This window comes from Chionomys nivalis, chromosome 16, assembly GCF_950005125.1.
Source record: "Chionomys nivalis chromosome 16, mChiNiv1.1, whole genome shotgun sequence".
Lineage (NCBI taxonomy): Eukaryota > Metazoa > Chordata > Mammalia > Rodentia > Cricetidae > Chionomys > Chionomys nivalis.
In genome coordinates this window covers 59,236,080-59,253,818 of record NC_080101.1, presented here as the reverse complement: position 1 = coordinate 59,253,818, position 17,739 = coordinate 59,236,080, and the positions used below count along the sequence as shown (strand labels likewise).

The 17,739-nt window shown below is 41.3% G+C and overlaps 1 protein-coding gene across 2 annotated transcripts in view; it reads left to right on the top strand.

The window, feature by feature from the left end:
• Positions 1 to 17,739, top strand: part of Mrps28 (mitochondrial ribosomal protein S28) — a 138,552-nt gene that overhangs the window by 15,370 nt on the left and 105,443 nt on the right. For both annotated transcript variants that reach the window (XM_057790299.1, XM_057790300.1), the window contains exon 2: positions 12,394 to 12,575. In XM_057790299.1, coding sequence (XP_057646282.1) covers positions 12,394 to 12,575 — 182 coding nt within the window. The remainder of the gene's footprint in view (positions 1 to 12,393; positions 12,576 to 17,739) is intronic.

Below are 17,739 nucleotides of genomic sequence, written 5' to 3'. Positions count from 1 at the left end.
GTGAAGATCTTTTCCCATTCTGTCGGCTGCCTTTTTGTCTTCTTGACTCTGTCCTTTGCTTACAGAAACGCTTCAGTTTTAGGAGGTCCTATTTATTATTGTTGCTTTCAGTGTCTGTGCTGCTGAAGTTATATTTAGGAAGTGGTCTCTCGTGCCAGTGCATTCAAAGCTACCTCCCACTTTCTCTTCAGTCAGGTTCAGTGTACCTGGATTTATATTGAGGTCTTTGATCCTCTTCAACTTGAGTTTTTTGCATGACAACAGATAAGGATCTATTTACATTCTTCAACATGTTGACATCTAGTTCTGCCAGCACTATTTGTTGGAGATGCTTTCTTTTTTCCATTGTACAGTTTTAGCTTTTTTGTCAAAAATCAGGTATTCATGGGTGTGTGGATTAATGTCAGGGTCTTCAATTTGATTCCATTGGCCCACTTGTCTGTTTTTGTGCAAGCTGTTTTTATGAATCAATAGTAGAGCTTGAAGTCAAGGGTGGTGATGCCTCCAGAAGTTCCTTTATTCTACAGGATTGTTTTAGCTATCCTGAGATTTTTATTTTTCCATATGAAGTTGAGTATTGCTCTTTTGAAGTCTGTGAAGAATTGTGTTGGGATTTTGGTGAGGTTTGCATTGACTCTGTAGATTGCCTTTGGTAGGATAGCCATTTTTATATGTTGATCCTACCTATCCAAGAGCACAGGAGATCTTTCCATTTTCTGATATATTCTTCAGTTTCTTTCTTCAAAGACTTAAAGTTCTTTTCATACAAGTCTTTCACTTGTTTGATTAGAGTTACCCCAAGATATTTTATGTTATTTGTGGCTATTGTAAAGGGTGATGTTTCTCTGATTTTTCTCTTGGCCTGTTTATCATTTGTATATAAGAGAGGGCTACTGATTTTTTTCTTTTTGAGTTAATCTTGCATCCTGCTACATTACTGAAGGTATTTATCAGCTGTAGGAGTTCCTTGGTAGAATTCTTGGGTCACTTATGTATACTCTCATATCATAAGCAAATAGCAAAAGTTTGACTTCTTCCTTTCCTATTTGTATCCCGTTGATCTCCTTTTGCTGTCTTATTGCTCTGACTAGAATTTTGAGTACTATATTTAATAGGTATGGAGAGAGTGGACATCCTTGACTTATTCCTGGTTTTAGTGGAATCACTTTGAGTTTCTCTCTATTTAATTTGATGTTGGCTGTTGGGTTGCTGTATATTGCCTTTATTATGTTTATGTATGTTCCTTGTATCCCTGCTCTCTCAAAGACCTTTATCGTGAAGGGGTGTTGGATTTTGTGATTTTGTGGAGCTTTTGTTGTATCTAATCAGATGATCGCGCATTTTTTTCCTTTCAGTTTGTGTATATGGTCAGTTACATTGATGGATTTTTATTTATTTTTTTATTTTTAGCTTATTTTATTTTTATTTATTTGTTTATTTATTTATTAAAAATTTCTGCCTCCTCCCCGCCCCTGCCTTCCATTTCCCTCCCTCTCCCCCAATCAAGTCCCCCTCCCTCATCAGCCCGAACATTGATGGATTTTTATATGTTTATGTTGAACCATTCCTGCATCTCTGGGATGAAGCCTACCTATTTGATCATGGTGGATGACCCTTTTTTTTTTTTTTTGATGTGTTCTTGGATTTGGTTTGCCAGTATTTGTATTTTATTGAGAATTTTTGCATCAACACGAGAAAGGTTTATCTCTGTTCTCTTTCTTTGTTGTGTCTTTGTGTGGTTTGGGTATCAGGGTAACCGTAACCTCATAAAAGTAGTTTAACAATGTTCCTTTTGATTCTATTGTTTGGAACAATTTGAGGAGTAGCTTTTATTTGAAATTCTGGTAGAATTCTGCACTGAAGCCATCTGGTCCTGGGCTTTTTTTTTTGTTTAGGAGACTTTTAATGACTGCTTTTGTTTCCTTAGGGGTTATAGGTCTGTTTAAGTTGTTTACCTGGTCTTGATTTAATTTTGGTATGTGGTACCTATTCAAACATTGCCCTTTTCTTTTAAATTTTCTAATTTTTCTGGAATACAGGTTTTTGTAGTATGACCTAATGATTCTCTGTATTTCCTCAATGTCTGTTGTTGTGTTTCCCTTTTCCTTTCTGATTTTGTTAATTTGGATATTCTCTTTCTGCCATTTGGTTAGTTTGGATAAGGGTTTATCTGTTGTGTTGATTTTTCTCAAAGAACCAAATCTTTGTTTCATTAATTTTTTTTTCTGGTATCATTCTCTTTGTTTCTATTTTTATTGATTTCTACCCTCAACTTGAATATTCCTGTTGTCTACTCCTCCTGGGTGAGTTTGCTTCTTTTAGTTCTAGGGCTTTCAGGTGTGCTGTTAAGTTGCTAGTGTGAGATTTCTCCAAATTCTTTTTGTGGGCCTCAGTGCTATGAACTTTCCTCCTAGCCCTGCTTTCACAGTGTCCCATAGGTTTGGGTTCATTCTCATTGAATTGTAAAAAGTCTTTAATTTCTTTCTCTATTTCTTCCTTAACTCAGGAGTGATTTACCTGAGCATTATTCATTTCCATGAGTTTGTAGGCTTTCTGTAATTAGTGTTGTTGTTGAATTCTAACTTTAAGGCATGGTGATCTGATAAGATACAGGCGCTTATTGAAATTTCTTTGTATCTGTTGAGATTTGCTTTGTGACCAGATATGTGGTTGATTTTAGAGAAGGTTCCATGAGGTGCTGAGAAGAAGGTATATTCTTTTGTGTTTGGATGGAATGTTCTATAGATGTTTGTTAAGTTCTTTTGAGTCATAACATCTGTTATTTCCCTTATTTCTCTGTTAATTTTCTGTCTGGTAGACCTGTCCTTTGGTGAGAATGGGGTGTTGAAGTCTTCTATTAGTGTGTGGAGATGATGTGCCATTTAAACTTCAGTAATGTTTCTTTTACATGTGTGGTTGCTCTGGTATTTGGGACATAACTGTTGAGAATTGAAGCTTCATCTTGATGCATTTTTCCTGTGATGAATATGAAATGTACCTCTCCATTTCTTTAGATTAATTTCTGTTTGAAGCCTATTTTGTTAGATATTAGGATAGCTACATAGCTACACTAGTTTGCTTCTTAGGTCCATTTGATTGGGAAGTTTTTTCCCAACCCTTTGTCCTGAGGTAATATCTGTCTGTGAAGTTGGGGTGTGTTTCTTGTTTTTTTTTGTTTTTTTTTGTTTGTTTGTTTTTCAAGACAGGGTTTCTCTGTGGTGTTTCTTGTTTTTAGCAGAAGGTCAGCCTCTGTTGTATCCATTTTGTTAGCCCGTGTCTTTTTATCAGCTAACTGAGCCCATTGATACTGACTCCATCTTGACATTCAGTTTTCCTCTGTGCTCCTACCATACAGCCATAAGCCACCCTAAGGTATGGTTGGAGAAGATCCTCACTAGAACCATCACTCTGCTCTTTGATCCTTTAACTAAGCTCAGTAAGGATTCTTTCTTTTCAGAAATTGCTAGTGTGCGTGCGTGCGTGTGTGCATGCGTGTGTGTGTGTGTGTGTGTGTGTGTGTGAGAGAGAGAGAGAGAGAGAGAGAGAGAGAGAGAGAGAGAGAGAGAATATTCGAGGTCTCTGCCTGGCTCGGGATCACAAGCACACCATTGCACCTGACTTTTCCTCTGTTGCTTCTGAAGATCAACTAGCTCCTGAAATTTATGAGACAGGCACTTCCTAATGGCCAAGATTAATAATAAAATAACAAATGGCAGCAGATACTGATAAAATTGGAGAAAAGGGAATACTGGGGCAGCCATTATGGACATTGGTGTGGAAGGTCCTCAAAAAGCTGAAAACAGGTAGGTTTACCACAAGATGCATCTGTGCCTCTCGGGCATATGCCCAGAGGGCTGCACATCTTACTAGAGCACTTGCCCATGCTCACTGTTGCTCTGTTCATCATAACCAGAACTCAGGAAGAGCCTGTTGCCTTCAGGGTATAAATGGATGGTGAAGATAGGAGAGGATAAAGGTCTAACACTGGCTGACTGACATTCATGCTCTTCCCATTCAGGAAGGTCTGTTTATATCTCTCCTATGCCTTGTCTTCTATTTTTGGAGATAAAGGTTTGCCAAATGGGTTTTGATCCACAGGTTGAGAACCAGCATTCTAGTGTCTTCTGCTGGCTTTCCCTATCATCATAGACCTGTGTCCACAAATCAGAACTAGTGCGGAGATTTTGCCAGTTACCCAGTGTATGTATTCCAGTTATACATTATAGAATGAGAAGATAGCTACAGAGTGTGTACGTGAGCGAGAACAAATTGAGCCTGTGATCTCCAACAAGTTCCATTCTGACTGATGCAATTTGTCATCTCTGAAAATCTATTTTCCTTCACTTGATGGACAGTCACCTGATCAAATAGTCATAGCTCTCTTTGGGAAAGTGAAGAAAAGGGTTGATAGTATAAATTTGTTTTTTTATTAACTTTTTTAGTTAGCATACACAGTAACGGTTTCACCATGGGACTTTAATACACAGATGCATCTTCCTTTCTCACCCCTCCCAACCGTCTCCAAGTCCTTCCCGCTGCTCTTTTCACCTCCCTTCTGCTCTCATATCACATGCACACGTACACGTACATTCCACATATGAAAGGAAACGTAATTTTTATCTTTCTTTTTTCCCACTCCATTTCCCTCTCTTGTTCCTTCCTCTTTCCTCCTTTTAGATAACATCCATAGTCAGGCTGCAGGGGCTTGGAATGAACTTCTCTATTTAAGAGACAGGCAGTCGCTGGGCCGTGGTGGCGCACGCCTTTAATCCCAGTACTTGGGAGGCAGAGGCAGGCGGATCTCTGTGAGTTCGAGAGCAGCCTGGTCTCAAGAGCTAGTTCCAGGACAGGCTCCAAAGCCACAGAGAAACCCTGTCTCGAAAAAGCAAAAAAAAAAAAAAAAGAGAGAGAGAGAGAGACAGGCAGTCTGGAAATTAGTTCAAGTTTGGTGGCTGGGTCATGATGCTCATGTGTGATTCAAGCCAAGATTTCTTTTTGTGAAATTCAGGAGCAGTATAATCAGCCAATCAGAGAGCTTGATAGCCACTGAGCCCTGAGACCGTGCTGACCCAGTCTGCGGTCCTGGCACAACCCTATCTTCTCCATTGAGTTCAGGGAGCCACTGTGAAGGATGGGTGATCAGCTCTTAAATAGTCAATCCACTCCAACCTCCATTCTCTCCAGGCCTTTAGGATATTTTCCCTGGACTAGGAGGGTATTTCAACTCTATTTAGTACAGTGTGTCTTCATTTAGTATGCTTCATTCAGCCAAACAAGCAGGCTGTTAAAAACCACTGCTAGTCACTTATATTGACATACTGTATTTAGAATCTGTGGTGGTTTGAGTAGGTATGTCCCCATAGACTCGTAAATTTGAATGCTTGGCCCATAGGGAGTGGCACTCTTAGGAGATATGGCCTTGTTGGAGTAGGTGTGGCTTTACGGAGGAAGTGTGTCACTGTGGAGGTGGACTTTGAGATCTTTGTTTGAGTTGTGCTCAGTGTGGGACACCATTGCTTCTGCTGCCTGCAGGGCAAGTTATAGAACTCAGAGCTCCTTCTCCAGCACCATGTCTGTCTGCTTGGCTCTATTAAGATAGTGGATTATGTCTTTGAAACTGTAAACTAATCCCAATTAAATGTTTTCCTTTAGAAGAGTTGACATGGTCATGGTGTTTCTTCACAGCAATAGAAATCCTAAGACAGAAGCTGGTACCAGGAGTGGGGTGTGGGGTATTACTGTGATAGGCCTGACAATACCATGTGTTTTGTTTTAAGGAATATGGACTTTGGGAGTTTGAATTAGAAAAGTAATTGACCAATTTAATTGGGGCTTAATGGGCCATGCTAGTAGGAACATGAAAGACAGTGTTGCTGAGGGTCATTTGAACTGTCGGGACCTGGCTCAAGAGGTTTCAGAGGAGAAGATGTTTAGTATGTTGCCTAGAGATTATTCTTGAGATATTTTGGTGAAGATTGTGGCTGATTTTTGCTCTTGTCCAAAGCATCTGCCTGAAGCTAAAGTGAAGAGATTTAGATTAATTCCATTGGCAGAGGAAATCTCAGAAAAGCCCAGTATTGCCTCTGTTGTGTGGTTATTACTTTTATACAGATTTATAATAAAAAAGGAGCAAACTGAGCAAGGAAAATTACAAAATGTACAATTTGAAGAGGAAAGGAGCACTAAGAAGTGGATTGGAGATAAGTTGGTGTTGAAGGAGATAAACAGATTAATAAATGGAATAAAGGGAGTGACAACCTCAGGACAAGATCCCATACAGCTAAGCTTCCAAATTTTGAAAAAGGATTAAAGGAAGCGCAGAGCCCTGTGTGGTTGAGTACACTTTAATCCCAGCACTCTAGAGGCGGAGGCTGGAGGATATTTAAATTCAAGGCCAGTCTGGTGTACAGAGTGAGTTCCAGGACAGGCAAGCTTAAGCAGTGCAAGAAACCATGGAAAACAGAAAGCTGATGAAGATGCAATTGAACGAGAGGGCCATGTTCCAGCCCAGGAAGTAGCAGAGCTTGGCAACTTCAGCCTTATGATTAGAATCATTAGCTAGAGCTTTGGAGTCAAGGATACAAGAAAGGGTAATGGACTCTCTCTCTCTGAGACTAAGGAAAGATGCTGAGGTCAGGTGTGTGGTAGGGGTATCCTTGCATGGAGACCAAGAGAAGCCGTTGTGTAAAACTGCGAAGGTGGAACCTGGATTGCCTTGGAGACCCTAAGATACTTGAGATGCCAGAGTCGTGGCGTCCCTGCCAAGGAAAGGTGCTAGCAGGAGTGGAAGCAGCTCAAGAGAGAAGTGTGTTACAGTCAACAAAAATGAAATTAGTTGAAGATCTGAAGAGTGTTTTGACATCAGACATGGAGATGCATAGTTTTGAGTTTGCCCAGATGGTTTTCAGTCTTGCTTTGGTCCAGTATCTCCTTACTGTGCTCCTTTTTCTCCATTTGAAACAGTGATGTATCTCCCATGCCATTGTGTGTTAGAAGTTTGTGATCTGCGTTTTGATTTTACAGGGGATTATAGTTAGAGACTTTGAACTTCAAAATGTTCCATAACAGGCTGTCCATATAGAACAATTGAACACTTAAGATTTGTCTAGTAAATTAACTTTAAATTTAATGTGTGGGTCTGGAAAGCCTGACACATAGAGACACTTGCATGTAAGCTTGGTGATGTGGGTTCGATCCCAGGAATCCCGGTAAATTTTGCACGGGTAAGAACAGCTGCTGTGAGTTCATGAGTTCCACGACACTGTCATGCCTAGAAGATAGCATTTGATAACACTCTTTCCCATCCACAGCTTGTACATCTTTTATTCCCCTCCTTCTGTCTGTGAGCCTTTGAGGGATAATAAATGTCATGTTTAGGGTTGAGCACTCAACAGTTTCTTATTCTCAGAACTTTGAGGAGTTTTGAGTCTCTGCAGTAACTGTTACCCACCATAACGAGAATCTTCCCTGGAAAGGATTTTTTGGTAGTTGTCAAAGATTGAAGGTTAAGTATGTTCAGAGTGATGGTGTCAGAGATGGAATAGAAATTGATTTATAGATGACTCTTTTTAGGAGAGTCAGTAAATATGCCACTTTCCTTTTTCTTTTAAGAGCCATGATTATATATGTATGCAACTTTTTAGTAGTGAGCAATACAGATAACTCTTTCATCTTGGAGTATAGCAAGGAAGATAAAATATAATAATAAATTTTAAATGTGGTGTGTGTTATTAGAGAAATTGTATAGTACAGACCAACTTACGTAAGCCCTTACAACAAAGCAGTCTTGCTTGGGAAAATGCCTCGCTTTGTAGAATAACTGGAAGTAAAATTCCATGTACTTAGCTGCATGACCTAATGTTTAGTTAGACAAATCTGGAGGGGGGGGGGGCAAAGGGAAAGGATGGGACAAAGAGGTGGGAGAGGGGGAAGGGTGGAAATGGCGGGATAAGAAGGGGGGAGAGAGAGAATGTGAGCCCGGCTTCCTTTTGTAATTTTATTTGCCCCTCAAGCATGATGGCTCCTCTGACAGACCCGGATGTCCTGTAAACCTGTTGTAATCACTGCTTTCAGGGGGAGCAGGGTTGCTTATTGATATTTTTATTTTTGGTGGGATCTCTTGTAGCACAGGCTGACAACCCCCCCCACCCCGTCGCCAAGAATTAAATTAGTTTACATTAAAATAGCAGCAACAGCTAGGGCTAGCTTTTAACTTTATGTGGCCAAAGATGGCCTTGAACTTCGGATTCTCTTCAGTCAACCTGAGCTCTGGGGTCACAAGCTTGTGTCAGCACTCCAGTTCTGTTGGCGCCGAGAAGAGTGAATGGTGTGTGCTGAGCAAGCCAGTGAATAACCGAGCTCCCATTCCTTGTCCTTCTGAGGGTTTGGGGGTTTTGTTTGTTTGTTTTTGTTTTTCGAGACAAGGTTTCTCTGTGTATCCTTGGCTGTCTTGGAACTAGCTCTTGTAGACCAGGCTGGCCTCGAACTCACAGATCCAGCTGCCTCTGCTTCCCAGGTGCTGGGATTAAAGGCGTGCGCCACCACTGCCTGGCCTTCTATATAGATGTTCATCTCCTTTCAGGACAGTTTGTTTCTTCTTTTGTACACTTTTTGCTTAGGTTTTTTGTTTGTTTGTTTGTTTTTGTGGGTTTTTTGCCCGCCTTACTGCATTAGTGAGGATTTCTAATCCCGTGCCAAAGAGAGTGACTCATTGCCTTCCTTCTCAGCTCGGTAGAGAGATCTCCATGTTTCTCATTGTTAATTATGGCAACTGGAGGGGTTATCTGAAGACACTCTTTATCAAGTTGAAGTGCTCCCCTTTATTCCTAGTGTAGTGAAAGTGTTTATGACTGTATATTGGATATTGTCTAGACTTTTTCTGCAGCTGTTGACATGGCCATGTGGTTTTCTTCTGTACTCTATTGATTTGATGGGTTACATTAATTGATCTCTGTATGTTGACTCTGTTCACCACACTTGGTTGTGGGGCAAAATTCTTTTATATGTTGTGGATTTAGTTTACTGCTATTTTATTATAGCACTGAAGATCTGGTCTATAGTCCTCTGCTTGCTCTCATGTCCTGTGTGGTTTGGCCTTAAGGTAATGATGCCCACATAGGACAAATTGAGAAATAGTTCTTTTCTTTCTAACTTCTGAGAGAAATTGTGGAAAATTTGAATAATTTCTTTCTAAAATGTTTGGTGAAATTTGCCAGTGCATTTATCTGTGTTTGATGCTTTCTCTCTTGGAAGGATCTTAATTATTAATTTTTGTCTGATTATCTAAATGACTTTCAAAAGCCAGTGAGTAATGATGACTGTACAGTTGAAGAACAAACTTAGGAATTAACCCAGGAGTCCTATGCTTGTGTGAAGTCCTTTCCCTCACTGAAGACACGGTTGCCCCCACTGTACAATGTGAGAAAGGCAAAGGTGACAGAAGAGAAAGAAATGCCTCGTTTCCATTTGACGTCGAAAAACGTAGAATGAAATAGTTACTTTAATATAGATTTGCTATGAACATAGTTGAGCATATACTTTTGTTGTATGATAGGGCATCTCTTGGGTATATTCCCAAGAGTGGTATTGCTGGGTCCAGGGGTAGGTTGATCCCGAATTTCCTGAGAAACCGCCACACTGCTTTCCAAAGTGGTTGCACAAGTTTGCATTCCCACCAGCAATGGATGAGGGTACCCCTTTCTCCACAACCTGTCCAGCAAAGGCTATCATTGGTGTTCTTTATTTTAGCCATTCTGACAGGTGTAAGATGGTATCTTAAAGTTGTCTTGATTTGCATTTCCTTATTCGCTAAGGAAGTTGAGCATGACCTTAAGTGTCTTTTGGCCATTTGAACTTCTTCTGTTGAGAATTCTCTGTTCAGCTCAGTGCCCCATTTTATAATTGGGTTGATTAGTTTTTTACAGTCTAGTTTCTTGAGTTCTTTATATATTTTGGAGATCAGACCTTTGTCAGTTGCGGGGTTGGTGAAGATCTTCTCCCAGTCAGTAGGCTGCCTTTGTGTCTTAGTGACAGTGTCCTTTGCTTTACAGAAGCTTCTCAGTTTCAGGAGGACCCATTTATTCAATGTTGTCCTTAATGTCTGTGCTGCTGGGGATATACGTAGGAAGTGGTCTCCTGTGCCCATGTGTTGTAGAGTACTTCCCACTTTCTCTTCTATCAGGTTCAGTGTGTTCAGACTGATATTGAGGTCTTTAATCCATTTGGACTTGAGTTTTGTGCATGGCGATAGATATGGATCTATTTTCATTCTTCTACGGATTGACATCCAGTTATGCCAGCACAATTTGTTGAAGTTGCTCTCTTTTTTCCATTGTATACTTTTAGCTCCTTTATCGAAAATCAGGTGTTCATAGGTTTGTGGGTTAAAGTTCAGGTCTTCTATTCGATTCCATTGGTCGACTTCTCTGTTTTATGCCACATTGGATCACCGGACTGAAATCCTAAGGTCCAAATGAGGAGCAGAAGGAGAGAGAGCACAAGCAAGGAACTCAGGACCGCTAGGGGTGCACCCACATACTGAGACAATGGGGATGATCTATCGGGAACTCACCAAGGCCAGCTGGACTGGGTCTGAAAAAGCATGGGATAAAACTGGACTCGCTGAACATAGCGGACAATGAGGACTACTGAGAACTCAAGAACAATGGCACTGGGTTTTGATCCTACTGCACGTACTGGCTTTGTGGGAGCCTAGGCAGTTTGGATGCTCACCTTACTAGACCTGGAAGGAGGTGGGAGGTCCTTGGACTTCCCACAGGGCAGGGAACCCTGACTGCTCTTTGGGCTGATGAGGTAGGGGGACTTGATTGGGGGAGGGGGAGGGAAATGGGAGGCGGTGGCGGGGAGGAGGCAGAAATCTTAAATAAATAAATAAATAAATAAATAAATAAATAAATAAATAAATGCCCAGGAATAAAATAAATAAGTAAAATAGATTTGCTAAAACTCTCAAGGGAATAATTTTATTTCCACGGATTTGTATGTGCTTATGTCACAGCTTGCCTAGGAAGGTCAGAGGGTACCTTGCTGGAGCTCTCCTACCAAGTGGGTTTCAGGAATTGAACTCAGGTGTCAGGCTTGTCAGCAGCTTCCCCCTGAGCCGTCTTGCTAGCCCAAGGGATTCTTTATGAGATAGTTCAGCATACTGTTTTTTAAACCAGAGGGGAAGTGACACTTGTTGCCTCACGCTCTTAGCCCACACATCCCTTCATGGTTATGAAGGAGACTGTGTGTTAGGTGTGGCTCCTGAGGGCCTCTTGTTTTACATGGCTATGGCTCTAATGAGTCAGCTGAAAAAACATTAAAAGAACAAACCTGGTAGGGGCCAGTGTGGATGGGGACTTTCCTGGTTACAAGCACAGTGAGACCCTACATTGATATCTGTCTTGGTCTTCCCAGCTACTCTGGTGCTGGTTGTGTGGGTGACTTAGTGGCTTCCAGCAAAGGAACGTGGTGCCTGCCTTGTTTCTTCTTGGCTTACTTGGTGTGGCTCTGCTCTGTTCAGGGCTGGGCACTGCTGAGTCACTAGGACAGTGGTTCTCAGTCTGTGGGTCGACCCAGGGCTCTCACGGGAACAGCATTTAAGTTGTAATTCGGAGTGCCACACTAAAGTTCTGTTACAAATGTAGTTGTATAATTGAAGGTACGTGCCCCTAAATGATTAATAATCCTTGAGTAGCGTGTAAAACTCATTCATAATTCAGGCCGTAGGTCGGTAGATGTAGTCAGATCAAATTAATATTTCTTTGTAATTTGCTCTCACAAATAGAAACATTGTACTTTGCACCAACATCTATCACACATCCCATATTCAAATTAAAGAGGACTAGAAAACACCAGTTTGTATTTACAGGTCTCTAACAAAGCTTGTCTGGAAACAGTTGTAAGAATAAGAAAATACTCTCACAGCATCCTGTGTTCAGCTTTCAAGCCTGCAGAAGACTCCTGGAGAGTTTGCAGCGTGAGAATCCTATCAGAGAACGAAGAGGGTGTGAAGATAAACCTCATTTTTTTTAGCATTATTCTATGACAGAGATTAATGTTTGCACTGACATTTGTGATGAAATCACGCTCTAGGTTCTGGGAGTGAGTTCAGTGTGGTCTCCTTGGACACGCGCAGGAGCCAGGACCTGATAGCACTGTCTAGGTCCTGCCTGTTGTCCTTGCCTTTGCTGAGGCTCAGAGAGTCATCTGCTGCCTCCTCCAGCGGCCTGTGAGAAGGAAAGGGAGGAAGAGGAATGAGGAGTATGGAGTAAGCTTCCACTTTGGTCTTGAACTCATTCTACACACTGTGGGTGTACAGCAGATTGGTTTTGTGAAATTTCCTCTTTTTGATGGATTTCATGTTTATAAATATTTTTTTCTCATATTTAGGAGTCTCCAAAAATTGTAGAATCCTTTGCTTCCATGCTGAGACACTCTCCGCTGACACAGATGGGGCCTGCCAAGGACAAAGTGGTCATTGGGCGGATCTTTCATATTGTGGAGGATGATCTCTACATAGATTTCGGTGGCAAGTTTCACTGTGTTTGTAAAAGACCGGACGTGGATGGCGAGTAAGTAGAATCATTTCAAAGTGACCGTCAGTAAATTGCTTGTTCTGCAATCTTAAGGACCAGAGTTCCAACCCTGGAACCCCCACAGAAGGCCAGGTGTGGAACATGCACTTGTAATCCCAGTGCTGGGAGGCAGATGTATCCCCTGGGCTCAATGCCCTGCCAGTATAGTCTACCTGGGAGCTGGAGGCCAGTGAAAGACCCTGGCCTTTTCTATCAAAAGAAAATACGTGATGGACAGTGCCTAAGAAATGACATCCAGGATTGAGATGTTGACTTCTGGTCTCCATACTCTTGTGAATGCATACCTTCCCCACACATGTATAGCTATAAAGGTTGATGTACTGCAAAGGCTTTGTTGAACACAGGTGATTTTATAAATTGGCTTTGTTTTTTGAAAGTTTCATACACACGTGATACATTTTGATTACTCTTTCTCCCTGCTCTCTCTTATCTCCATCCTGATGAACACATTCTCCTTCCTACCAGACCATTTTCAGGTTCATGACTTTTGGTTTTGTTGTGTGACTCATTTAGTTTAACCAGGACCATCTATGTGACCGCTGAATTCGAAGTACACACTGGAACTTGGGAAGGTCACGAGTGGGTACAGACTGCAAACAGTGGCTTCCCCCTCCCTCAGTCTGTTACAGATAGCTCAGCCTCTGTTCACGCCCTTGCTTGCCTGTCGATGAGCTCATTTGCAGATCTAATACAGGCACTGCAGCGCCTGTGAACGCTTGATTGCAGTCCCTGCCTGGGTCTTGCCTGGAACATGGTACTTTGCAACTCTTCTTCCTGTCTTATGGCTCTCACAGTTTTCTGCCCCCTCTTCTGAAGTGTCCTTTGAGTCATAGAGGGGATGCTCTAAATGTCTCTTTAGGAGAGTGCATTCAATCATCACTTCTTCTGCAGCCGTTAGTCTCTGCATTCCGCAGGTATACAGTGTGGTCATGCTCATGGGAGTCAGAAATAGGGTTCCCGGAGGAAACTGCTTTCTGCACTTGTTAAATCAACAAGCCCTGGGTTTGATTGAGATTCCGCCTCAATTAATAATGTGGAACACGATCAAGGAAGGCACCCAATGTCAATGTATAGACCGACACATTCAAACACATACACATCCCACACATATACATACAAATAGAAAAGAGGCTGTGCCTGGTGTGGTGGCATACACTTTTAATCCTAGTTCTTGGAGGCAGAGACTGGTAGATCTTTTATGAGTTCTAGGCCAGTCTGGTCTCCATAGAGTGTTTCAGACCAGCCAAGGTCATATAGTATGAAACCAAGTCAGAAGAAAAAAAAAAAAGGAAGAAAGAGAGAGAGAGAGAGAGAGAGAGAGAGAGAGAGAGAGTAAAGAGGTTGACTGGGAGATGACTCAATAGTTAAAGCACTTGCAGAATAAATAGCAAACATAAGGACCAGTGTTTGGATCCACAGAACCTACATAAAGGCTGTGTGGACTAAGTCTCAGTCAGTAAGGTAGAAAGTGACCAAAGAAGGCGTCAGGCCTCCGGCCTCCACATGTACACACAGGCACGCACACCTGCAACACACACACACACACACACACACACACACACACACACACACACACACACCTACATACCCAGATGGAGGTATGTGTGCACATGCCACCCCATACAATACACATACCGCATATACATGTAAAAGGAAAGAAACAGATATGGAGAGGATCTGTTCTAGATCTAAGAGGGCAATCCTAAGAGATAGCTATAGCTACCCTTCCTGAGCACCCCGGGTCTGTACAGGTGTAGATAGTAACTGGGCTCACCTGGTTAGGGCCATAGGCGTGTCCTACCTGATGAAATTAATGAAATACCCATTTTTTTTCACATCAGTGATATCTGAGAGACTTTTTAACTGTTTATTTCTGATTTTAAAAAGAGTCCCAGCTTTGCCAACTTCTGAACTGTTGACTTCTCCCTTCTTGGCCAGTTTCATCCAGTGCGTGTCTGGGGAGATGTAGGTGGTGGGCTCTCACAAGGTAGTTTTGGCCTCTCTAGCACACCTCTCCCTCAGCTAATCAGATGCCAGCCTTTGTTTTATTAAGCTGAGTGGTATAAGTCACCAGGACCGGAGAGACAGTGGGGCTTCCTTTGCTTCCTGGAGTGGGAAGCAATGGCTCAGGCAAATGTTAAACACATTCAAACCCAGTCCAAAGTAGTAAGACCTAAAGAAACTCCAGCTTTGGCATATCTGCAGTCCAGACTTCAGCACTGTACTGTGTGTGTGCTGCATAGCGTGGCTGAAGGGGTTGGTCTGCATGTAACTATTTAGAACATGGATGGTGTCTGGGAGGCAGATGTTCCTGTTATTTGGTTATTGAAATCTTATGGAGGGCAGATGTGGATGTAGGCTTTTCTAAAGCTGTTCCTCAGGCATGTTAAACCTATCTGTAGATAAAACCATTAGTAGACAGTTTCCTACCCTGTCAGATTTATTCTAACTTTCAGATATCCCAGATCCTTTTCTTTTCCTTTGAGGCACAGTCTTGTTCTGTTGCCCTCACTGGCTGGAACTTGGGCAGCCCTGCTTCTGCCTCCCTCCTGAATACTCGGGTTGTAGATGAAAACCACTACACCTGGCATTTTCTCTCTAAGGATGGGATTTTGTTAATTTTTTTTCACAGATAATTCTTTATGAATACTGGTTGGTCTTTTTTTATTTAGTTAAAATTTTACAACATCTGTTTTGTCATTATGCCATTTTTCTTGAACACAGTATTTTAGAATGCCTTCAGAATGTCGTGAATAGAAAATTTCAAAATTACAGATTTGATTCTTATTCCTTATTTGCCAAGTTACAAATTTTTAAATGTCAGTATTTGAGATTAGATATTCTCTTATGTGGATTATAGTATGTATCAAATATTCTTTATAGTGTAGCTTTAAATGGTTAAATGCTAGAATCTGTTGCGGTATTTACTAAACCTTAGAATTTCATTTAAAACTACTCACACACCACTTGAGAACACATTCTTACAGAATGACTGCTTGTAGCCCCACCACCATCTGTCCTCCAAAGTGGAATCGACTACTTAACAAGTCTTTTGGAAGGAGAAGGGATGGGCAGTTCACAGTGCTCTTGCGAAGACTCTAGTATTTAGAGCAATTGCTGTTTTCATTTATTTCTTTTTCTTCTTTCTTCCCTCCCTCCCTCCTTTCTCCCTCCCCCCTCCCTCCCTCCATCTTTTCCATTTTCCCTCTCTCTTCCCTCCCCCCCCTTACTCCTTCTTTCTGTATTTAAGTGAGTTAAATGTGTGCATCTCTTGGTACCTCTCAGTACCTACCTCTCAGCTCCTACTTTGACAAACCATCTGTCCAGTGTCCAGAAATATCTACTTAACTTACAAAGTACTCACAAAATTAATGCATTTATGAATGAAGATCATGAAGAGGGTTGTGCAAGGGTTGATATGCTCATTTGTTTATTCACCTACTCATTCATATTTACTACATCTCAGTGTCTGGGCACTGTAGACAGGGCTAGTGACACATGTCATGTCTGTCATTCATTGTCCATCTTTGTGAAGTAAAGATTCTCTCTAATGGTGGAAAGGGAATAGATAATAATAAGTATATAAATTAGTTTAAAATAGCAATAACCCTACAAGGGGAAAAGGATAGTATGGAGACAAAATGCAGATGAGTAGAAAGTAATAGTCAGAAAGGCCTTTGCTCACAGGCTGTATTGATGTAGATGTGAAATGCCGTCAGAGAACCTTTTTAAAAATGAAGCTTACACGCTGTCCCCACGCTGTGGACCAGAAGTGATATATCTAATTGTACCCAAGGAGTAGTTCAGTTCAGACACAATTTAACCTGGAGGGTTCGATTACTTTCTTCTGCTGCCTACAATACATAACATGAATTTAAAGAGAAACTAAGCCAGGATGTTCTTTGTCCAGCTTTTATTGTATCATGGGGTGTTTCTACTGTCTGCAGAGTATTTATTAAATTTCTTGTATGTGTAGAAATGTGTAGGTTCTCCCTAAAAGTCTTCAGTTTACTGTAGGTCTTCACAGGTGTCTGTCACTGAAGCTTTGAAAGTGCTGGAGAAAAATACAAGGCCGGTGTAGTTACCGATTCTGGCTTGTTTCATTACTATTTGGATGCGAAACAAAGTGTGTGTGTGGAAACTTGCAAAGAAATGTTGGCCTGACCTTTGTCCCTGCCAGGAAGATAGTGTCACTGGAATGGACAGCAATGAGCTGGCCTGGCAGCCCCTCACCTCCATTGTCCCTGTGTGTTTAGATTATATAGCTCGCGACAGAGGTTATGGATTCGAGAGATCATTACATTCCTCTTCCATAGTGTCAGACCTCTCTGATGGACAGACTCTGAGTGACCAAATCTTCTGTTAGGACTCATTTGAAGTCACTCTAAATAGAGCACGCATATTTATTTAACATTCATAAGCTGCATCCTGACCTCATCATTTCTTTTGGTACTTGTAAAGAATCATGTTTTATCTTTTTTCAGACTTCCTTCCCCAAGACCAGGATTACACTTGGGCATTACTTGTTAGGTAAATGCTTACACTAAGCTGCCTCCCCAGCCTGTCATTCAGATGTTTGTATGGTTGAGTGCATTCTAATTTAGGACATTTTTAGAATGGGAAGATACAGTGGATGATAACTAAAAGCTAGTAATGTAAGTTTAGGTATATGTTTGATTTCTTTGTCACTGTCTTAGTAAATATGTTTAATGATATTTTAGACTTAGACAAATTGATAGGGTTTGCAGACCATTTTGATTGCTTCACTATTTCCATGAGCTAAACAGTCTTTAATAAGCCCCATAGTGTTTTGGCTATTGTCCTGTTTCTTTTTTCCCTTTTTCCCCATAATTTCCTTTTTTATTGTTATTTTTATTTTATATTTTTTTATTGAGCTATACATTTTTCCCCACTCGCCTTCCTCCCTCCCTTCTCTCCTTCTACCCTCCCAATACTCACCCCCTCCCAATTTACTTAGGAGATCTTATCTTTTTCTCCTTCCTTAGTAGATCCATGTCTCTCTTAGGGTCCTTTTTGTTGTCTAGATTCTCTGGGATTGTGGAATATAAACTGGTTATCCTTTGCTTTATGTCTAATATCTGGTTATGAGTGAGTACATATTATATTTTTCTCTCTGTGT